We start from the raw sequence: 17,176 nt of genomic DNA, 5'->3' as shown, positions 1-17,176 counted from the left end.
CCTGCGTATCCGTCTAGGCTGCCTTGATCATCGTTCCATGACACCCTGATTAGTGAAACGGGAATTTTTCTTACAGGACTACGAACCGTTCTAATTCGCTGGGTTGCAAAAGAGCACTATGCTCAAGTCACCTGGGGCAGGTAGCATGACCCTCCATTTCGCTTTTCGACTCTTCAGCGCCGCCCATGTGTGTGCCTTGTACCCCATCTCCGCGGCGATTGACGGGGCCAAAGAACTTTCCGCGTCCCCAAATACAGATCTACGGTCGGTGAACGGCCCAGTCCGGAGGACGTGCGCCAACAGGGATGAGCAAATGATTGGGAGGGAGAGATCGTCTGCAGGGGACATCAGGCATCAGGATCAGAAGCTTTTCGAACCCACGGGAGTTGCGGGTTACTAGCCACGTTGGTGTTTTTGCTGAGTCAAGTCGCGGGTGCCTGGTGTGTAATCTCCAGCTGTAGCTTTGTGCTTGTTGTCAGCCCCCCCTCTCCTATTATTAGAGTCCTGGAACTGTTGACAAGTGACTCCTGAAAGTCTGAGTTTCAGTGACGCTGGACGGGACGTCATTCATGGCTTTCGAGGTATAACTATGACCATCCCTTGTCTTCGTGACTCAGGTCTCCGTCCAGGCCTTGCGATGATGATGTAGGATGCACGATGCTTAGGTGAGATTCAGGATTGGAGTACAGAGAGGATTGGTGCATGCCGCGGGGAGAATTGATAGGTTCATGGCAAGTGGAATATGTCTTAGACACCATAAAACCAGATACCTATACTTTAGCATGTGTACGTTGGATCTTTGGTTTGATGTCTCGGGTGACCCTAACGTCTTCTAAGGGATGAATGATAAAATAACGTCGCTGCATCAGCAAAGCCCCTTCCCTAACCACAGCTCTTGTCCAGAATCACTCTTCAAGAAATACCTACCCTGAATCAGGGACACCTGCATTTTTCGACTTGAAATGGGTAGTGTGCAATCCAGACGTTTCTGTCGTCTTAAATACTTTTCGACAGAATATGGCCAGTGTCGCGGTCGTACGAATCAAACACTTTTCGCATGATTGGGCTACGGACCACTTCATCGAACAGTTCGGAACAACTGCCGGCGCCGGCTCACAAGTTGTGACTCGATTGGGATGACTGACTGCTCTTTTGAATTATCCGAGTCGCTTGTTGGCGCATGTTGTTCCAGCTTTCGTTGCGGCTAACCCTAACTACATCCCAATGTAGAGTTAGCCGCTAGCCCGACTATGCAATACCTAACGCTGCATCGATGGTGTGTATATGACACTCGGCGGATAGGGGTTTTGGGGTCGAATCTAACCCCAGTCAACGGTAAAGTATCAAACGGTAGTTTTGGAGAGACAGAGAGCAAAAGAGGTTGTTGTCGTTGACACCCTTTCTACAGGCTGTAGAAAGATGCTTGCCCAAATTAGACCAAACAACAACCAATGCTGGGGGTGTAAAATGGATGATGGAATAGTTGGAGTTAGTATGCTGAACCAAAATGGTCCACATAAAAGATAAGTGACAATTGCATTGAGCAAGTCAGCATGCTATTCTATTGCCGGGGAGCGTTGACAGCCCATGCGGGGAAACCGGGTACGTGCCGTAACCCGAATCCCAGTCAAGTCGTGGGCCATACTTAACCCCCACTCTTCCCCAGGCGTCTCGGCACAACACGTCTTCTGTGAACTCTATCACTGCCCAACCTCATTCTCGTACCTCCTCGAGGCTCATGAACTCGCAAGCATGGCCGGAGAAGACGACGAGTTCGGCCTCTCTGTCAACGAAGAAGAAGCGCTTTCCCCGAACGGAGAATCCTTGACACGGAGGAGATCACTTGCCAGCTCAAATCGAGGCCCGAGGTCCAAGCGTGCCAAATATGCGGCTGCCGCGTGGTAAGTTGTAACGTTGATCAAGTCCCAAGTTGCAAAGACCTGAATTCGGCGTGGTAGTTATGAGTGTAAAAAACGAAAGCTCAAATGTGTGAAATCGGATACCGAAGCGGAGTGTCAGCGGTGCATCTCCGGCGGTGTACGATGCATCTTCGGTCCGGCGCCCCCGCAAGAGGACAACGCCGGTGTGAGGGAAAACGTAATGAGCAGGAGAAAGTCGAGGCATAACAGGTCAGAGACACGCACTTCCCTGGCGAATCATACAGCAACGCTAATCATTACGACCAGTCAGCCGAGGGATGACATTCGGAGCGAGCTGTCGATGCTTCGAGAACAAGTCGCCAGCTTGGCAAACACCGTTGGAAAACTGGCCGCGAACAAAAGTTGTCAAGCGCCTTCGGCATCTCCGGGTTCGCAGCATCATTTGCCGCCTCACGAAAACGCGTCTTCCCAGGGAGCCAAGGAGCCCAAGCAACCACAATTCGTCGGGCCGACTAGATCAGCCTTCAGTCTGAAAGTCGCCGAGACGTCGTTGACGAAAATGGGCATCTCAGCAAACAATACAGCCGCAGAACCCGTGAACGAGTCTCTTGATCCCACTCGGTATCCAACACCTGAACAGTCCGAGGCGTCTCAGTGGGTGCAAGGCACAGACGTTCTCCTTACGATATCTCTCGACGAGTTCGTGCGGCTTCTCGAAGTCTTTGAGGAAGAGGTCGAGATTGTTTACCCTTTTGTCGATACGCGAGAACTGGTCTCAAAATCGGCTGCCATACGGGCGTATGTCGAGGAAAATTCGGATTTTACGGCCGCAACGGCTTCCACCGCTCCGTCGACGGGCGTGGAGATCAAGGACGTGATTTTGGCGAGGATTGCCGTTGCCATCAGCATGGTGGTCGAATCACACGGCAGGAACCCTACAAGTAACAAGCTTGTTGAGCCTGTCAAGCAACTCATCTACCAGTTCTCCAATGATGCCGATGTTGATCTCAAAGTCGTCCAGATCATGGCCATGATTGTGAGTTGCCATTCGCGACGCCTCAGCGCAACGGTAGCACAAAACACTGACGTGATGGCAGAGCATTTACTACTTCTTCTTGGACGAGGAGCTCCTTGCGTGGAGAAACATTGGTATTGCAGCGCGTGGCGCTTTAGAGATGGGACTGCATCAGAAAATGAGTCTGAACGACAACTTTCCGCATCCTGAAAAACGCGGCCTAGCGGTTCGTGTGTTTTGGTGTGTCTACGTATTGGATCGCCGCTGGAGTTTTGGAACAAGCCTGTCTTTTGCCCTTGCTGACAGGGATATCGACCCAAACTTGCCCGAGCCAGTAAGTGATGATTCAATGTTTATCTGCGAGTCTTTCAAACAACGTCATGCATCAACTGTGGCCCCGACAACTTCGAATCTCCTAAAACACTATTTTCTCCGTGCAAGCTTCATGTATCAGAACTTTGTAGCTAAACCAACCCCCAGTCCGAAGACTTCCGCTATCTGCGCTGTTTGATCGACTATGGGCGGCTGTGCTCCAAGGCCTGGGATGCATTACCGCCCTTCGGCGCCCCAACACAGTCAATCCCGAAGGACACGGTTGCCTTTCTCGACTTCACTGCACAAAGCTGGCTCAACTCGATACCGCCGGATCTACAGCTGCGTCACCCTCAACATGGGGGCATATCAACGACACAGTCCCGTGCGGTCCGACGGCTGCGTGCCCTGCTTTACTTGCGAGGAAACCACATTCGAACCATGATCCACCGTCACCACGTCATCAGCTCGGCGAGCATCGAGGCCGATATCGAAAAGGCTCGGCTGGTTGTCGATATAGCCATCGACAGCATCTCCGTCTTGGTCCACCTCAGCGAAACGAGCAACATCTATGAACGGCAACAGAGCGCGTTCAACTACTTCTTGCTGAGCGCGCTAGCCGTCATATTCCTCGCCGTCTGCCACGGCTCCAGAATATTCGCCGAGCCCTGCAGGCAAAGCTTCCTAGTTGCAGTCGAGCTCGTCAAGGGCTTCTCGCGCCAAGGCACGTCAAGCCGGAGGCTGTGGAAGAGCATACGCGGGCTTCTGCCGCTGGCTCAGCGTGTAGGACTACGCGACGATGTGAACTCCGCTCAGGGAGTTGATTTGAACAGCCGAGTACCTCGGCATGATCCTACTGATTCTTCCTATATCTTGGATACGGGGGTCGAAGAGCGGCAGTCGGGGCAGCCGGTGGTGATGGGGCCAGACCTCTCCCATTTGCCTCCAGCCCAGCCAATGAGCCTCAATGCGGACTTCGGGACTGCGGCTCCAGATGCCTTTGCCTTGAGCAATGACCTGATGTTCCTGTTCGACGCGTTTGGCCAGACGGATGACGTTTGGACCAACGGAATGCAGGAATACACCGGAGGAGACGAGCAACAGCCTCCCCTATCTGGGGAAGCAGAGATTTCGCGGCATTTTTGGGGACTTATATGAGCTTCTGGTAAAAATGCCCACGGGCAGTAAATTTCTCGGCATTTCAAGGTTGACCTATAAGATATCTTTCATATGTTACGAGACAATGTTCAATTTGTGTGAGCTTTAAGTACAATGTGTCCACAGGGTGACTCAAATGTAACATACAGCACATGTTTCCTGACCAAACACACAGCAAGTATGGGAGTTTTTATTTGGTTTTTCTTGTACTTTTGGATCCAACTGTTTCTTGTTCGTTTTGATGCAATCCTTTCCTCACACGGTGATGCCTAACTGAGCTGTTCTCTTATTCATTCCCCAAAACTTCCTGCAATTTATGGCGTGGGTTAACCATCTCCTCTCCTGCTCGACAATCCCCAATGGTCCGCAATACGAAGCGAACTGGCTAAGACTTCTCCTCGGTGGTCCTCAAAGCTTGGCTCAGCGTGTTGATATCCCGAGGCACAAACTTCGCCCGGAACGGCCTCGGCATCGCAACGAGAGAAGTGGGATCGGCGTTCCCGGAGACGGGGTGGTGGTCAACGTCGTCGTACTTCTCGACCTTGAAACTGTTGAGCAACCTCATGTAGACGAGGTACAGCTCGCGGTTGGCCAGAAGAGAGCCGGCGCACATGCGGTAGCCAACACCGTACGTAAACAGAGGCGCATCCGGCTGTTCCAGCCAGCGTTCGGGGCGGAATACTTCAGGATCGGACCAAACTTCAGAGTCTAGGACGGGTAAGCCAATCGGGTTTCTCGATTGGGGAGACATTCATCTTCTTGTAGGACGACTTACCCATATTGCACGCCCATGCGTTGAGGAAGATGACGGACCCTTTGGGGATTATCGTCTGTCCGTAAGGGACATCGCGCACGGAAGCTCTGGGGAGGGCAAGTCGAAGGACAGTATAGTATCTGAGTGACTCGCGAACCAGTGCAACGATGTACTTGCACTGCTGGTCGTCCTCGGCATCGCACATGGGCTGCTTCTCTTCGTAGAACTCGCGAATCGCCGCGACCGCCTTTTCTTGAATGTCCTGTCGCTGAGCCAGCATGGCCACGAACCAAGCCACCTGCGTCGTGATGGTATCAAGCCCTCCCGAGAGCATCGTCAGGCTGATGGAAGTCAGCTCCGCCTTGTCGAGCTTCGCGTCCTTGTCCATGATCACGTTCGCCTGGATGCACGGCTTGTGGGTGCCGTTGGCCATGCGCTCGTCGAGGCCCCTGTTCAACGCCGTGAGATAGACGTCGCGTCGGTTTCGCACATCTCTCGCCTTGGCTGAGTGCGTGTTGATCGGGTTGAGGCGGAGCAAGGGGATGTAGTCTTGGAGATTGCCAGTGGTGGAGCGGAAGCGACTGATTTCTTCCTCGACGTGGGTAATCTCCTTGAAGAGCCCGTCCTTTTGGCTGCTCATCCGGACTCCCCAGTTCAGTGTCAAGGCTAAGGACAGCGACAGGCGCTGAATCATGGGCATAGGGTCGACAGCAGTCTGTCCAGCGTTTCCATACTCATATAGTTCCTTGATAAAGTCGCGGGACTCGACATCGAGATGAGGCACATAGGTCGCCACCGAGGGTCGGTTCAGTGCCGACGCAGCGCCTTTACGGCGGCGCTTGAGGGAGTCACTGTATGGCGAAGTACCAATAGTTGTGCCGGCGGTGTCAGACAGAATCTGTTTTTCCCGGCATCTCCTGTTAGAGTCCTTGCACACTGCTTTCCATTCCTTTGACTCGGGGAGTTCTGAATCCACCTACCTTATGGAACGTGTAGAACTCCGGACGTGAGCTGAGCGCCTGGGCGTTTTGCCCGAAAAGCGCCTTGGCCGCCGCAGAAGAGTTCACAACGACGACGGGGACATTCCCCAGCTGGATTTGGTAGACAGGTCCAAACTTCTTGGCCCATTTGCGGTATTGCTCTGCTGCGTTGACCCGGATGTCCAACAGATTACCGATTAGGGGCAGGCCTCGAGGACCATCGAGCTTGGCTATCCTGGCCTTGGAGCGGATGAACTCGTTTGCAATGACGTAGATGAGGGGTATGAGGAGAAGTGAAAGGGCTGTTGACTGCAGAGCATGGTCAAAAAGTTTCTGATTCAAAGCGATAAAGACCGTTGAGATGGCCATAGCGATGATGTGTTGGCTTCTTGGACGAAGGGGATCAGGTTTGAGGGACGGCTTGATCTGATATTGTGTGAGATGAATTCTCCCTCTCTCTATTAAGGGTATGATATACCAGAACGGCAGAGCTTATCCCTCCATATTCGGTTTCGCCGCTGTGACCTGAGCACAGAAACCGTCCCATCGGCTCTCGTCGGTACAATTCTTTGACCAACATGTGCTGCCTCGCTACAAACCTCTCGGAACAATCACATTACTAACGTTACGCATTTGCCGTGTCCTCTCCCAACCCCAGAGTTTGTTACAGATGCAAAAGGGGAACGCCCCGCACGGAACATCGGCATGGCTTGGGGGAAACGCGGGGTGGTTTCCGAGCGGAACGAGCTGTGTTCCGACTGAGACCGACTCGCAACAAGACGTTTTCATGTCACCAAGGATTTGTTTTCCAACTGCGTGTCACAGAGACACGATACCGGGGTTCATTTGACGCTAAGCAGAAAGACAAGGACATCCTTGGTCCACCGGGTGCAGAGACGGCTTGGCTCTGTCACGTTCTCTTTCTAACGACATCATGTCAGGTTCCAGCGATCAAGAGACGTGTCGGACGAGGGACAGGGCGTCTGACACGAACCGTTATCTTTTGAGACGAAAACGAGTAGACCTTATTGATGCTTTAAGCCATAGAAATCCATATTGTCCCCCAACCTGGCTTTTGATTAGATGCAACGGAAATCCTGATCAATGGTATCTCTGCCAGATATCAAGAGATAAGCGACGGATTCTGAACGCAGATCATCCCCGTTGAATATCTCACCCAATACATGGCCTAGCCTCTGTCCTTCGGAATGCGGAAAAGCACTCCTCGGCCCCTAGATCAGTTGACTAAAGCACCTCTTCAGTGAACCATCCCCATTGTGGTTGTTCAGCTCAGGGGCGCCGTGCTGGCGATTGTCTTGGGGAGACATTCAGAACCCGGCACAGCCGATCATTTTCAGCTGCCCTTTCTTCAAAACATCCAAGGTTTTCCCACCCTATCTGAATTTCTTGGGAGTTCTTGCTTCGATCCAACGAAGCTCCCCAAAAGAAAGGCCGAGAAAATCAAGATCGTTCGAAATCATATCCCAAAGGAAGACCAAAATACTCCATCATGGATTCAAACAAGGTTAAAACCTTCGAGCCTCTGGACACAGTTGATTCCGTCCTCGGCCGCGTGATAGCCACCGATGAAGAACGCCTTGCGCAACTCGGGCACCAGCAAGAGCTCAAGCGGCAATTTTCCCTGACAACTTTGGGAGCTCTTTGTCTGTGCCTTATGGCAACATGGGAAGCAACGTCCACCGTTATCGCCCAAGCATTGTTGAGTGGTGGTGCCCCTTGCCTGTTCTACAACTTGTAGGTTCCCATTTCCGGCTATCGATCGCCTTCGATCGCCGCAATTACATCCTCTATCTTCTATGTGGTAAGCTGACAAGAACCACCTAGTCTTCTTTCCTTCCTTTGCTCAGTCTGCATTGCATCATCACTTGGCGAAATTGCGTCGATCTATCCAACAGCTGGAGGTACGTGCCCGTATACGAACCCCTTTTCTAATTCAAATAAGCTCGGGGAGTCTAATCGACGCTTTCCACCAGGCCAATATCATTGGGTAGCAGCACTTTCTCCACCCCGTAGCCGATCTCTCGCGGCGTTCACGACCGGATGGATCTCCGTCGGCGGATTAATAGTCTTCTGTGCATCAGCCGCGTTCGCAGCCGGCCTGCAGACCCAATCCCTAATCATAATCAACGAGGACTCATATATACCGCAAAAATGGCAGGGTTTGCTCTTCTACTGGGCCATCCTGCTATATGCAGGTGTCATGAACATTTGGGGTTCCAAGCTGCTTCCCCATGCCAACATGATTTCAGGTAATCGGCCCTTTCAATAGCCATTTGCAGAACTTTGCATCGCGGAGAGGTGGCTAATCTGATCAAGGTGTAATCCACGTCGCGGGCTTTGTGACAGTACTCATCGTCCTTGGTGTCATGGCCCCCAAAAACACCCCATCCTTTGTGTTCACCGAGTTCGTCAACAGCAGCGGCTGGAGTAATGATGGCGTCTCTTGGCTCGTGGGTCTAATCAGCGCTGTGTATCCCTTTCTCGGGTATGTTCTCTGCCTGTATGACATATCAACAAAACAGTCGACTAACTGATCGTTCAAAAGATACGACGCTGCATGCCACATGGCGGAAGAGATCCCCGACGCACCTCGGAATGTCCCCATTGCTATGGTCGGCAGTGTGGTTGCGAATGGCCTGATGGGTCTCACCTACTGCACCGTCCTTCTGTTTTCGACGGGTTCTCTCGAGTCACTGTTGACTACCCCCACTGGTTTTCCCTTCATGCAAATCTACCTGGATGCCACACGATCCCGGGCTGGTGCAACAGTCCTATCGCTGTTGCTCATCGTTGTGGCCATAGCTGCAACGGTCGGCGGCATCACCTCGGCCTCCCGTACCCTCTGGGCCTTCGCCAGAGATAAAGCCGTGCCTTTTGACGCATCTTTTAGCTACGTCGATAAGCGGCAACAGGTTCCATTGACGGCCATCGTCTTTGTCACCGCATCTCAGATGCTTCTTGGATTTCTCTACCTGGGAAACAGTACCGCCTTCAATGCTGTGCTGTCTATGGCGATTATTGGAATCTATATTTCGTACAGCATCCCGATCGCTTATATGCTGCTATCGGGTAGGAAGAAGCTCACGTGGAAGGTTTACGGGCCTTTCAAGCTTGGAAGCTTTCTCGGGCCCTTGTTCAACGTCATCAGCCTTGTTTGGATGACCGTTGTCATCATATTCAGCACATTTCCTTCTTCTCAGCCCGTCACTGCCCAAAACATGAATTACTCTACTGTTGTTATGGCAGGGTGGCTTCTTTTTGGGATGTTGTACTATTTCTTGAGAGGAAAGGCCAAGTTTGAGGTTCCGGTTGTCGTCTCAGACATAGTCGAAGGGGTGAGAGGCAACTGAGAAGTATGAATAGGCACGCACTTTCTCTTATCTTTAGCAACTAAGGATTATTCATTCTAATTTTGATCGCGTTGATGGCAGAGAACTCATAGCTTATCCACTCGAATTCGGCTTCATTTTCAAATCTTCACACAACTCATGGCGCATGTGCACACTCCGCCAATCTAAGACCCAAGGGCTATGATCAAGCGGACAATGTCCTTTTATTGAGGTCAACCCGCAAGCGATTGTTTTATTTTCTCTTTTCTAGAAGAAGGCAATTCAGCGACTGCCAGTGTTGTTTACATTGCCAAATAATAATTACCCAAAATCGTTGTGGAACCAAACAACAACAGCTAGAATTGGAAGCTGCAACATTGGTTCAAAAAGCCATATCTTAACAGCAGACTATCCAATATGTGGAGGCATACGTTCTTACACTGTCTTTTAATTCATTCCGGCCTCTTGAAATGAGACACAAGACCCGTCCAACTATCCTCGCTGTAGCCCTTCTGGACTTTCTGGCATGTCTCCAAGCCCCAGTCCGTCACGCCAATCATCAGAGAGCTCTCAAACATGAACGCCATACTTCCCTCGCCAATCTTCTGCGGCTTCAGCTCGGCATTGGACGCGCGCTCGAACGTGCTCGCATCGGGCCCGTGGGCGGACATGACGTTGTGCAGACTGGCTCCGGCAGGGCGGAAGCCACCCCCAGTCTTGGCATCGTAATCACCGCATATGAGGCCCATAAACTCGGACATTGTGTTGCGGTGGTACCATGGGGGCCGGAAAGTGTCTTCCTGTACCAGCCATCGGGGCGGAAAGATGACGAAATCAGCAACCGCCGTTCCTGGGTGATCAGAAGGCCCTGTTAGGACGGTGTAGATGGACGGATCTGGGTGGTCGAAGGAGATGCTCCCAATGACGGAAAAGCGGCCCAGGTCGTACTTGTAAGGATAATACCGTCCTTGCCAGGCCACAACGTCAAAGGGGGTGTGGTTCTGTTCCGCAATAAAGAAGTCCCCGTTGAACTTGTTGATGATTGACCATCCAGTCGCGTCCTCGTCAAACGCGGCAGTCGGAATCTGGAAGTCTCGCGGGTTCGCCAAGCAGTTCGATCCAATGGGGCCCAACTCGGGCAGGACGAAGTGGCCCTGGTACAGCTCGAGGATGTATCCGCGCACAGGACCCGAAGGAAGATCGACTCGGTACTTGATCCCTCGCGGAATAACAACAATCTCGTTCGGGCGAACGAGCAAGTTGCCCATCTCCGTTTTTATATTGAGGTCGCCATGCTGAAGAACAATCAACATGTCGCCGTCCGAGGAGTAAGTGGCCACGTTGGAGTCCATGCTCCGGCCTGCTGCAAAGATGAAGATACCGAGCCCCGTCTTCAACGTTGGATCGCCGGCGCCGCCCACTTTTCGCAGGCCGCTGATCCAGTCTGTCTCATGGTTGATGTCAAAGGGATCCCATCGCAGTTGGTTTGGAATCTGGTGAAGCTTGCCGCCAGACTCAGGCTTATTGTGCTTCAGTGGCTCGAAGGAAGTGTGAGAGGCAGAAGGGATGATGCGATACAGCCATGTCTGGAGGTTCTCGTGACGAGGTGCTGTGAATGCTGTGCCGGAAAGCTTCTCTGCGTACAGGCCATAAGGTGCCTTTTGTGGCGAGTTGGCACCGATAGGCAAGGCGCCTTTGATGGCTTCTGATCTAGTAATAACTTTGGTCAACACCAATGCGACAAAAAGATCGACCTTAGTCTTGTGACGTTATGAGACCTACTCATGAAACGAACCAAAACCATTCAGATATTGGTACTTATCCTCGGTTGAGAAGTTGGTCACCGGCATGTTTGCTTGACTAAATGGGCCGAGTAGTATGATAGTATGAATTGATGAGTTTCACAGCAGACTGTCAACGTGGCGAGACACTGCTGTATTTGTCTTGGATCGTGGCTCAAAAAACGATTGCAGGGCACAGGATCCTCACGCCGCACAGGATTCGAGATCGAAGATAATTTATGATCATGGTCTGAGTTGCTGCGGGTGGCCTGATCGAAGCTTGGGTCGGCCGCGGTTAGAGGGACAGACAGACCCCGCACCAGCAACATGGACCCGAGCATCGCCGCCAGCGAAGCCTAGAAAGACTTTGTGTGCGGAACATGGCCATTTCGTTTCATGGTTCGGATGTGATGTAGCAGGCGGCAGTCGTTGGCTCGGTCTCTCGGAATGGCGGAACGCAAACGTTTCCGAGTGAGTTGGTCAGCCTTAACGAGGTTCAACCATTAATGCGGCCTTGCACTTGGTCCCCCCTCCTCTTGTCAAGCTTCGGCTTCTTTTTCCGATTTAGGAGATGAATTTTGAAGGGAGGCTGGCTGTACACAAACGCTGTCGGCTGTCTTTCCGAGGTTGACAGATGCTTTCAGACGAGTGTGTATCGGGACGGTTCACCGGCAGACACATGCCATAACAACACGTCACCACTTGTCGACCAATTACACGAATCATGGTTTAAAATCCGATACAAAACATGTGTTAAGATCAAAGGTCTAATAGCTGAAAATAGAGGTAATTCAACATTCAAACAATGTCTTTTTGCTGGTGATATGGATCAGCAGGTCTCAACAACAAACAAGTCCAAGGAGCACAGGCCGGTTAAATTCCCGTGGGCTTTTCTTTCATTAATAACCGAGTGCTCTATTTTTTTCAAAGTAGCGGCATGTTTCACTAGGATATCTGATTCATTCTTTCTCCTGAAACCTACTGTCGTGGAGTTCATCCGATGTCGATGTCGCAAAGGTTTCCCAGTTCCAACTACAACGACAAAGGAGGCAGAATCTGGCCAGTACACTCCCCAAACCCAACAAGTTCGCCGTCCTGCTCGCCAGCCCAACCCCGAATCACCACGGTATCTCCATCCTGGATGAACTTGCGCTCTAGTCCACCACTCAATTTGATTGGCGTCTTCCCGCCCTGCGATTGCTCCAGCAAGCTGCCCTGCGTACCTGGCCCACTGCCAGAGATGGTGCCCGACCCGAAGAGATCACCGGGCCGGAGATTGCAGCCGGAAATCGAATGGTGGGCCACCATTTGCGACCACGACCACAGCAGGTTCTTGGCAGAGGTGCGAGTGATGGTTGTTTCCTCGCCTTCTGAGGCTGATGCGAGTGGAAGAGGAAGTGTTAGTGGGGTGTATATCGAGTACAAGGATTGCAATCTTGACGTCGAATAGCCAAAGGGATATGGACTTACGAGACAAGGAAACCTCCAGCTTGATGTCTAAAACGTTGTCAGGTCGTTCGTCTCGGAGGTAGCTTTGCACTTGAACATCATTCTCGAGCCCCTTGGTTCTGAAAGGCTCAAGAGCATCCGCAAGCACGACCCAGGGGCTGATGGTCGTCCCAAAGTTCTTGGCATTGAACGGCCCTAGAGGCACGTATTCCCACTGCTGGATATCCCTTGCACTCCAGTCATTCATGAGAACATAACCGAAAATGTAGTCTTCGGCGTCCTCGACGGAAACTGGGTTGCCCAGCCCGTTTGGCTTGCTGATGAACATGCCCATCTCCAGCTCGATGTCGAGACGCGCGCACGGCCGGAAGATAGGCTCGGTCGCACCAGGTGCGGGAAGGGCCTGTCCCCAAGGTCTCCGAAGAGGCGTCCCGGAAACAACTACAGAGCTTGCGCGACCATGGTAGGCGACTGGCAAGTGGTTGTAGTTGGGTTGAAGGGCATTCGCCGGCCCGCGGAAGAGGACGCCGACGTTATGGGCGTGGTTTCGTCCAGCGAAAAAATCGGTGTAATCCCCAATGACAAGAGGGAGATGCAACGAGACATCTGTGATAAGCCTCAGAGAAGCCGTCCTCAGAGCCTCGTTATCCTTCAGAATATCGGGGTGAGGCGTGTTTTCGAGAAACACATCTTGCAAGTACGAACGGACTGCGCGATGTACTGGCCGTCCAAGTTCGGCAAAAGCGTTGAGTGTAGGTTGCGAAAACACCTTCAAGCTCTCAGGTGGCAGATCCGTCGCCTTCCTGAAGCCGCCTCCAGTCGTGAAAGCATCCAGGTCCAGAACGTGACTGCCGACGGCGACGGCGGGCCGGTGCAACTGCTTGTCTTTGCTGGATATTACACCAAAGGGGATGTTAAGCAGGGAAAAGTGCGACCGCGGCGGGATGGGAAACCAGGACTTCATGACGGGCAAATCGGTGGACGGAAACTTCGTCTGATACTTTGACTTTCATCCAATTGTAAGGGAATAGCTTCTTATCAATTTAACAACGCTTCTTGATCACGTCAATCTTCTCAAGCGAAGGAAGGGTCAACCATGTCACTTTGGGTGGTTCCGAGAAGCCGAGAAAGGGTTCCGAGTCGTCGGAATGCAGATAATCCCCTCAACCAGCAGTAGATCCCAAGCGCAAGGTTACTCTAAGTGGCCTGGTCTGCTCATGAGAATGAACCCTAGGAACACCCATCCAGATAAGAAAATGAGGTAAAGAAGGCCGGATTCTCAGTCCCAATTGTGTTCACTCAGATGAGTTCAGAAATGCTGGGTATCTTTTGTCATAATTTGGTGTCCCGGCAACTCTCCAGATATTCCCTATTATTCTTATTTAGTCTTCTAGAGTTGCGGCTCTCGCCTGGCCAAGATTCAGGCATTGGTGTAGCTATCGAACCATTCTGGCTAGTATCTCTTTCCTTTACTAGTTACAAGCATAATATTCCTAGAAAGGCCCTCTCACCGCCCATCAAGCTCGAGACCTCGTCAACGCCTAGCCTCCTCTCGCAAATAGGAAAGCGTCTGTTTCCGCGCCCAGTCCGTCGGTGTAATGTAGCGCCAAACCCCCATATCGTCGAACCTGTGGACAGCAAAGGTCTTCGTGATCTTTTCATGGATTAAGAGCTCCAGTTCCGCCAGGCGGTCTCTGTCTTCGAATCTTTGCAGGCGGCCCCAAAGTTGAATAGAGTCCTTACGTATCCGGTAGGCCAGCCGTTCCCATGAACCCCGAAATCTGAGACTGGAGTAGGGGTCAATGTCCTTATCTCCGGTCATCTCCCGCACAATGCTAACGAGGATATTAGGGTCTTTGCGGAACAGTCTCGCGATAGTTTTTATGGTGTTCCTGGCCGGAGTGTCTGGCATCGGATGCTCTGCGGGCAGAGCTATGGCCCATTCATCCGGTCGATAATTTTCCTTATCCAGGTCTCTGAGAAGCTGCGGCCAGCTCGGGTTTCCCGCGTTCGTAGTAATGAGTGTGTCCGAGGAGTGGTTTTGCCTCCCTCCGTAAATGCGTCGTTGACCCCCGTAAGCTCGATCGAGAGTTCCTTCCAGTTCTTCAGGTCGGCAGTCAAAATATCTCAAGAAGTAATGTTCTCTGAAGATCCGATCGAGATCTGACAGAAGGTCAAAGTATCGAATCTCGTCTCGGAAGCACGCCTCCAGGTCCCGTTTGGTTTTGTCCACACGAAAGGCTCTCCGTCTAGCATCCCATTCATCCTGGGCCTCCAGCCCTGCCTTGGCATCTACAAGCAGATCAACGCTCAAATTATCCGCCAGTGGGCATATGCACCCAAGCCGATAGGTTTTTTTGCCCAACTCGAGTGCATCTTGGATCTTTGCCGTATAATACTCCTTGGGTGCCATAATGTAAGACATTCCGGCTCGATTCGTGTCGTTTGAGTGTCGAAGAGGGAACGTTCTTTTGGGCTTGTGTATATATTTGCTGTTCGTGTTTGGATATTACCGATGTTGTGTAAACAGAAGTAAATAGACTGGAGGATGTGTGAACGGGAGGGAAGTAAGGGAGAATATATACCACTGTTCCCAGAATCGGAGATAGCCTAAGCCAGGAGGGTGTACCCAAGCAGTATTGTCGAAACACGGTGACCCATGGTAGCATAACATGCCACATAACCTAAACTCCACTAAACCACGGAAACGGTCAAAATGTGATGGGGATGCTTACATGCACACAGGCATGAACCGGACGTTGGCAAAGTGATGGAGATGCAGCATGTGACTTTTATTGAAAAGCAAACGAAACGCAAAAAGAAAAGCCACGAAACCACGAAGAGCAAAACCACGAAAAACGAAACCACGAAAACCGAAACCACGAAAAACGAAACCATAAAACCGAAACCACGCGGGACCGCACCAAAGCCAAACCAACCCCTCTCAATCAAACCCGAAGCGCGGGCAAAAAATGTGTAAAATTCAACGACGCGCTATCACAAAGGTAAGTCCAGTGCAGGGAGAAGCGAATGCGTTCATCGAGACTTACATGACTCCGTGGTGCCCTTGTAGTCAGCCAGGCTTGCAAAGTGCATCGCCTTCATAAAGACTAAGGCGTTCGATTGCTAAACGTCCGCGCAAAGCCGAATGTGCTGGATCTTTGTAGGGTCGACCGCCCGGTCGATACCCATCGTGCGTTGGCCGTCCTGAGCCTCCGGGTTGGGTCGACCATCAAGTCGTCCCAGGGCCAGGCGTCCGTTCAGGCCGTATTTCAAGCCATGGAGCAGCTTGGAGCGAACCCAGTAAACCACCCAGTCGGTGTTGATTTTGCCGACTCTACTGAGCTCAGAGCGGTCCCACTTCACTGTGCAGTCGGCCTTGGCCTGGCTGGAGTCCATGCCCCGAGTCCAGGTGATCTTGATGTTGGTGGCAAAGGGTTCCGAGTCGTCGGAATGCAGGTAATCCCCACAACCAGCAGTAGATCCCAGGCGCAGGGATACTCTAAGTGGCCTGGTCTGTTCATAAGAAGGAACCCTAGGAGCACCCATCCAGATAAGAAAATGAGGTAAAGAAGGCCGGATTCTCAGTCTGAATTGTGTTCATCAACACACCTATCACACTCCCACAACGCCTCATCATCAACCAGCATTGCATTGACGTGATATTGCATCATTGGACTATTACAAACCGCACGTTTCAACATGGTTGAGCAAATTACAAGAATCACTCTTTTCAAGGTTCCCGACGAGGAAAATCAGAACAAGATACTGGCACTTTACCGGCAGATGCCTCAAAAAGCCTTGAAAGTGAGTCAAGTCAACATCTCCTGTTCAACCACACAGCTTCCGATCGCAGTGACATTTCTTGCCTGGTTATTCGAAACTGACGCATTGCAGGATGGCAAGCCTTACATGCTCTCTGTAAAGGCCGGTCTGGCCGTTGCGGATCAAAGAGCTCAGGGCTTCACTGTGGCAGCTGTGTCCACATTTGCATCCAAGGGAGACATGGACTACTACGATAATGGCTGCGCGGCACACCAGGAATTGAAGAGTATTGCAAAGAATGCTCACCAAGGCTTTGCCATGGTATTCTTCCCGGATGGGGTAGAGCAGTAGTAGACAGCAGGACTTCCAGTCAATCTCTCACGAAGATATTCCCTTCTTTATGAATAATACTCTCTTACTGCCTGCTCATTTACTGTTCACGGAAGATGATTCCTCCGTCTCTTGACAAGTCAAGTGTGAGTTTTTGAACTGTTTACCATCAACACGCCACCTGCCGATAGGTTCCACGCGAGGTAGACATGAAGATGAAGACGATAGGGCCCTAGTACCGACCTTGGCGCGAAACCATGCTGAAAAAGGCACATGTTTCATTGCAATAAGCTACACGGGAATGTGGAAATGTCTCATCCCATTCCATATTCATAGCTACACGTTTCCCCTCATTCTATTCTTACGGTTGCAGTTGAAAATCTCTAGTGGCCTGGTTAACCC

General features: G+C 51.6%; 8 protein-coding genes across 8 annotated transcripts; 3 read left to right on the top strand and 5 right to left on the bottom strand.

Moving 5' to 3' along the window:
* Positions 1–1,752: 1,752 nt before the first annotated feature.
* Positions 1,753–4,365, top strand: CH63R_13634 (Fungal specific transcription factor; the record flags this gene model as incomplete). Its single annotated transcript, XM_018308608.1, has 5 exons — positions 1,753–1,901; positions 1,959–2,129; positions 2,187–2,916; positions 2,978–3,229; positions 3,376–4,365. 5 exons carry the CDS (start codon positions 1,753–1,755, stop codon positions 4,363–4,365), a joined length of 2,292 nt encoding a protein of 763 aa, XP_018150926.1.
* Positions 4,366–4,750: 385 nt separating this feature from the next.
* Positions 4,751–6,679, bottom strand: CH63R_13633 (Cytochrome P450; the record flags this gene model as incomplete). Its single annotated transcript, XM_018308607.1, is given in 4 exon segments — positions 4,751–5,073; positions 5,141–6,095; positions 6,100–6,525; positions 6,578–6,679. Coding segments are annotated over 4 exon segments (1,806 nt in total).
* A 930-nt stretch (positions 6,680–7,609) lies between these two features.
* Positions 7,610–9,470, top strand: CH63R_13632 (Amino acid permease; the record flags this gene model as incomplete). The annotated part of the gene is made up of 4 exons (XM_018308606.1): positions 7,610–7,854; positions 8,134–8,369; positions 8,437–8,605; positions 8,666–9,470. 4 exons carry the CDS (start codon positions 7,610–7,612, stop codon positions 9,468–9,470), a joined length of 1,455 nt encoding a protein of 484 aa, XP_018150924.1.
* A 431-nt stretch (positions 9,471–9,901) lies between these two features.
* Positions 9,902–11,299, bottom strand: CH63R_13631 (Homogentisate 1,2-dioxygenase; the record flags this gene model as incomplete). The annotated part of the gene is made up of 2 exons (XM_018308605.1): positions 9,902–11,159; positions 11,232–11,299. The coding sequence occupies 2 exons, from the start codon at positions 11,297–11,299 to the stop codon at positions 9,902–9,904; spliced, it is 1,326 nt and encodes a 441-aa protein (XP_018150923.1).
* A 963-nt stretch (positions 11,300–12,262) lies between these two features.
* On the bottom strand, positions 12,263–13,643 carry CH63R_13630 (Fumarylacetoacetase; the record flags this gene model as incomplete). The annotated part of the gene is made up of 2 exons (XM_018308604.1): positions 12,263–12,606; positions 12,701–13,643. The coding sequence occupies 2 exons, from the start codon at positions 13,641–13,643 to the stop codon at positions 12,263–12,265; spliced, it is 1,287 nt and encodes a 428-aa protein (XP_018150922.1).
* A 570-nt stretch (positions 13,644–14,213) lies between these two features.
* Positions 14,214–15,092, bottom strand: CH63R_13629 (uncharacterized protein; the record flags this gene model as incomplete). Its single annotated transcript, XM_018308603.1, has 1 exon — positions 14,214–15,092. One exon carries the CDS (start codon positions 15,090–15,092, stop codon positions 14,214–14,216), a length of 879 nt encoding a protein of 292 aa, XP_018150921.1.
* Positions 15,093–15,805: 713 nt separating this feature from the next.
* CH63R_13628 (uncharacterized protein) lies at positions 15,806–16,228 on the bottom strand (the record flags this gene model as incomplete). The annotated part of the gene is made up of 1 exon (XM_018308602.1): positions 15,806–16,228. The coding sequence occupies one exon, from the start codon at positions 16,226–16,228 to the stop codon at positions 15,806–15,808; it is 423 nt and encodes a 140-aa protein (XP_018150920.1).
* A 153-nt stretch (positions 16,229–16,381) lies between these two features.
* On the top strand, positions 16,382–16,795 carry CH63R_13627 (Stress responsive A/B barrel domain-containing protein; the record flags this gene model as incomplete). Its single annotated transcript, XM_018308601.1, has 2 exons — positions 16,382–16,486; positions 16,577–16,795. The coding sequence occupies 2 exons, from the start codon at positions 16,382–16,384 to the stop codon at positions 16,793–16,795; spliced, it is 324 nt and encodes a 107-aa protein (XP_018150919.1).
* Between the last annotated feature and the right edge of the window lie 381 nt (positions 16,796–17,176).

Source organism: Colletotrichum higginsianum, chromosome 10 (assembly GCF_001672515.1).
Source record: "Colletotrichum higginsianum IMI 349063 chromosome 10, whole genome shotgun sequence".
Lineage (NCBI taxonomy): Eukaryota > Fungi > Ascomycota > Sordariomycetes > Glomerellales > Glomerellaceae > Colletotrichum > Colletotrichum higginsianum.
Note: the sequence above shows the minus strand (reverse complement) of the source record. Positions and strands in the feature narration are given on the sequence as shown.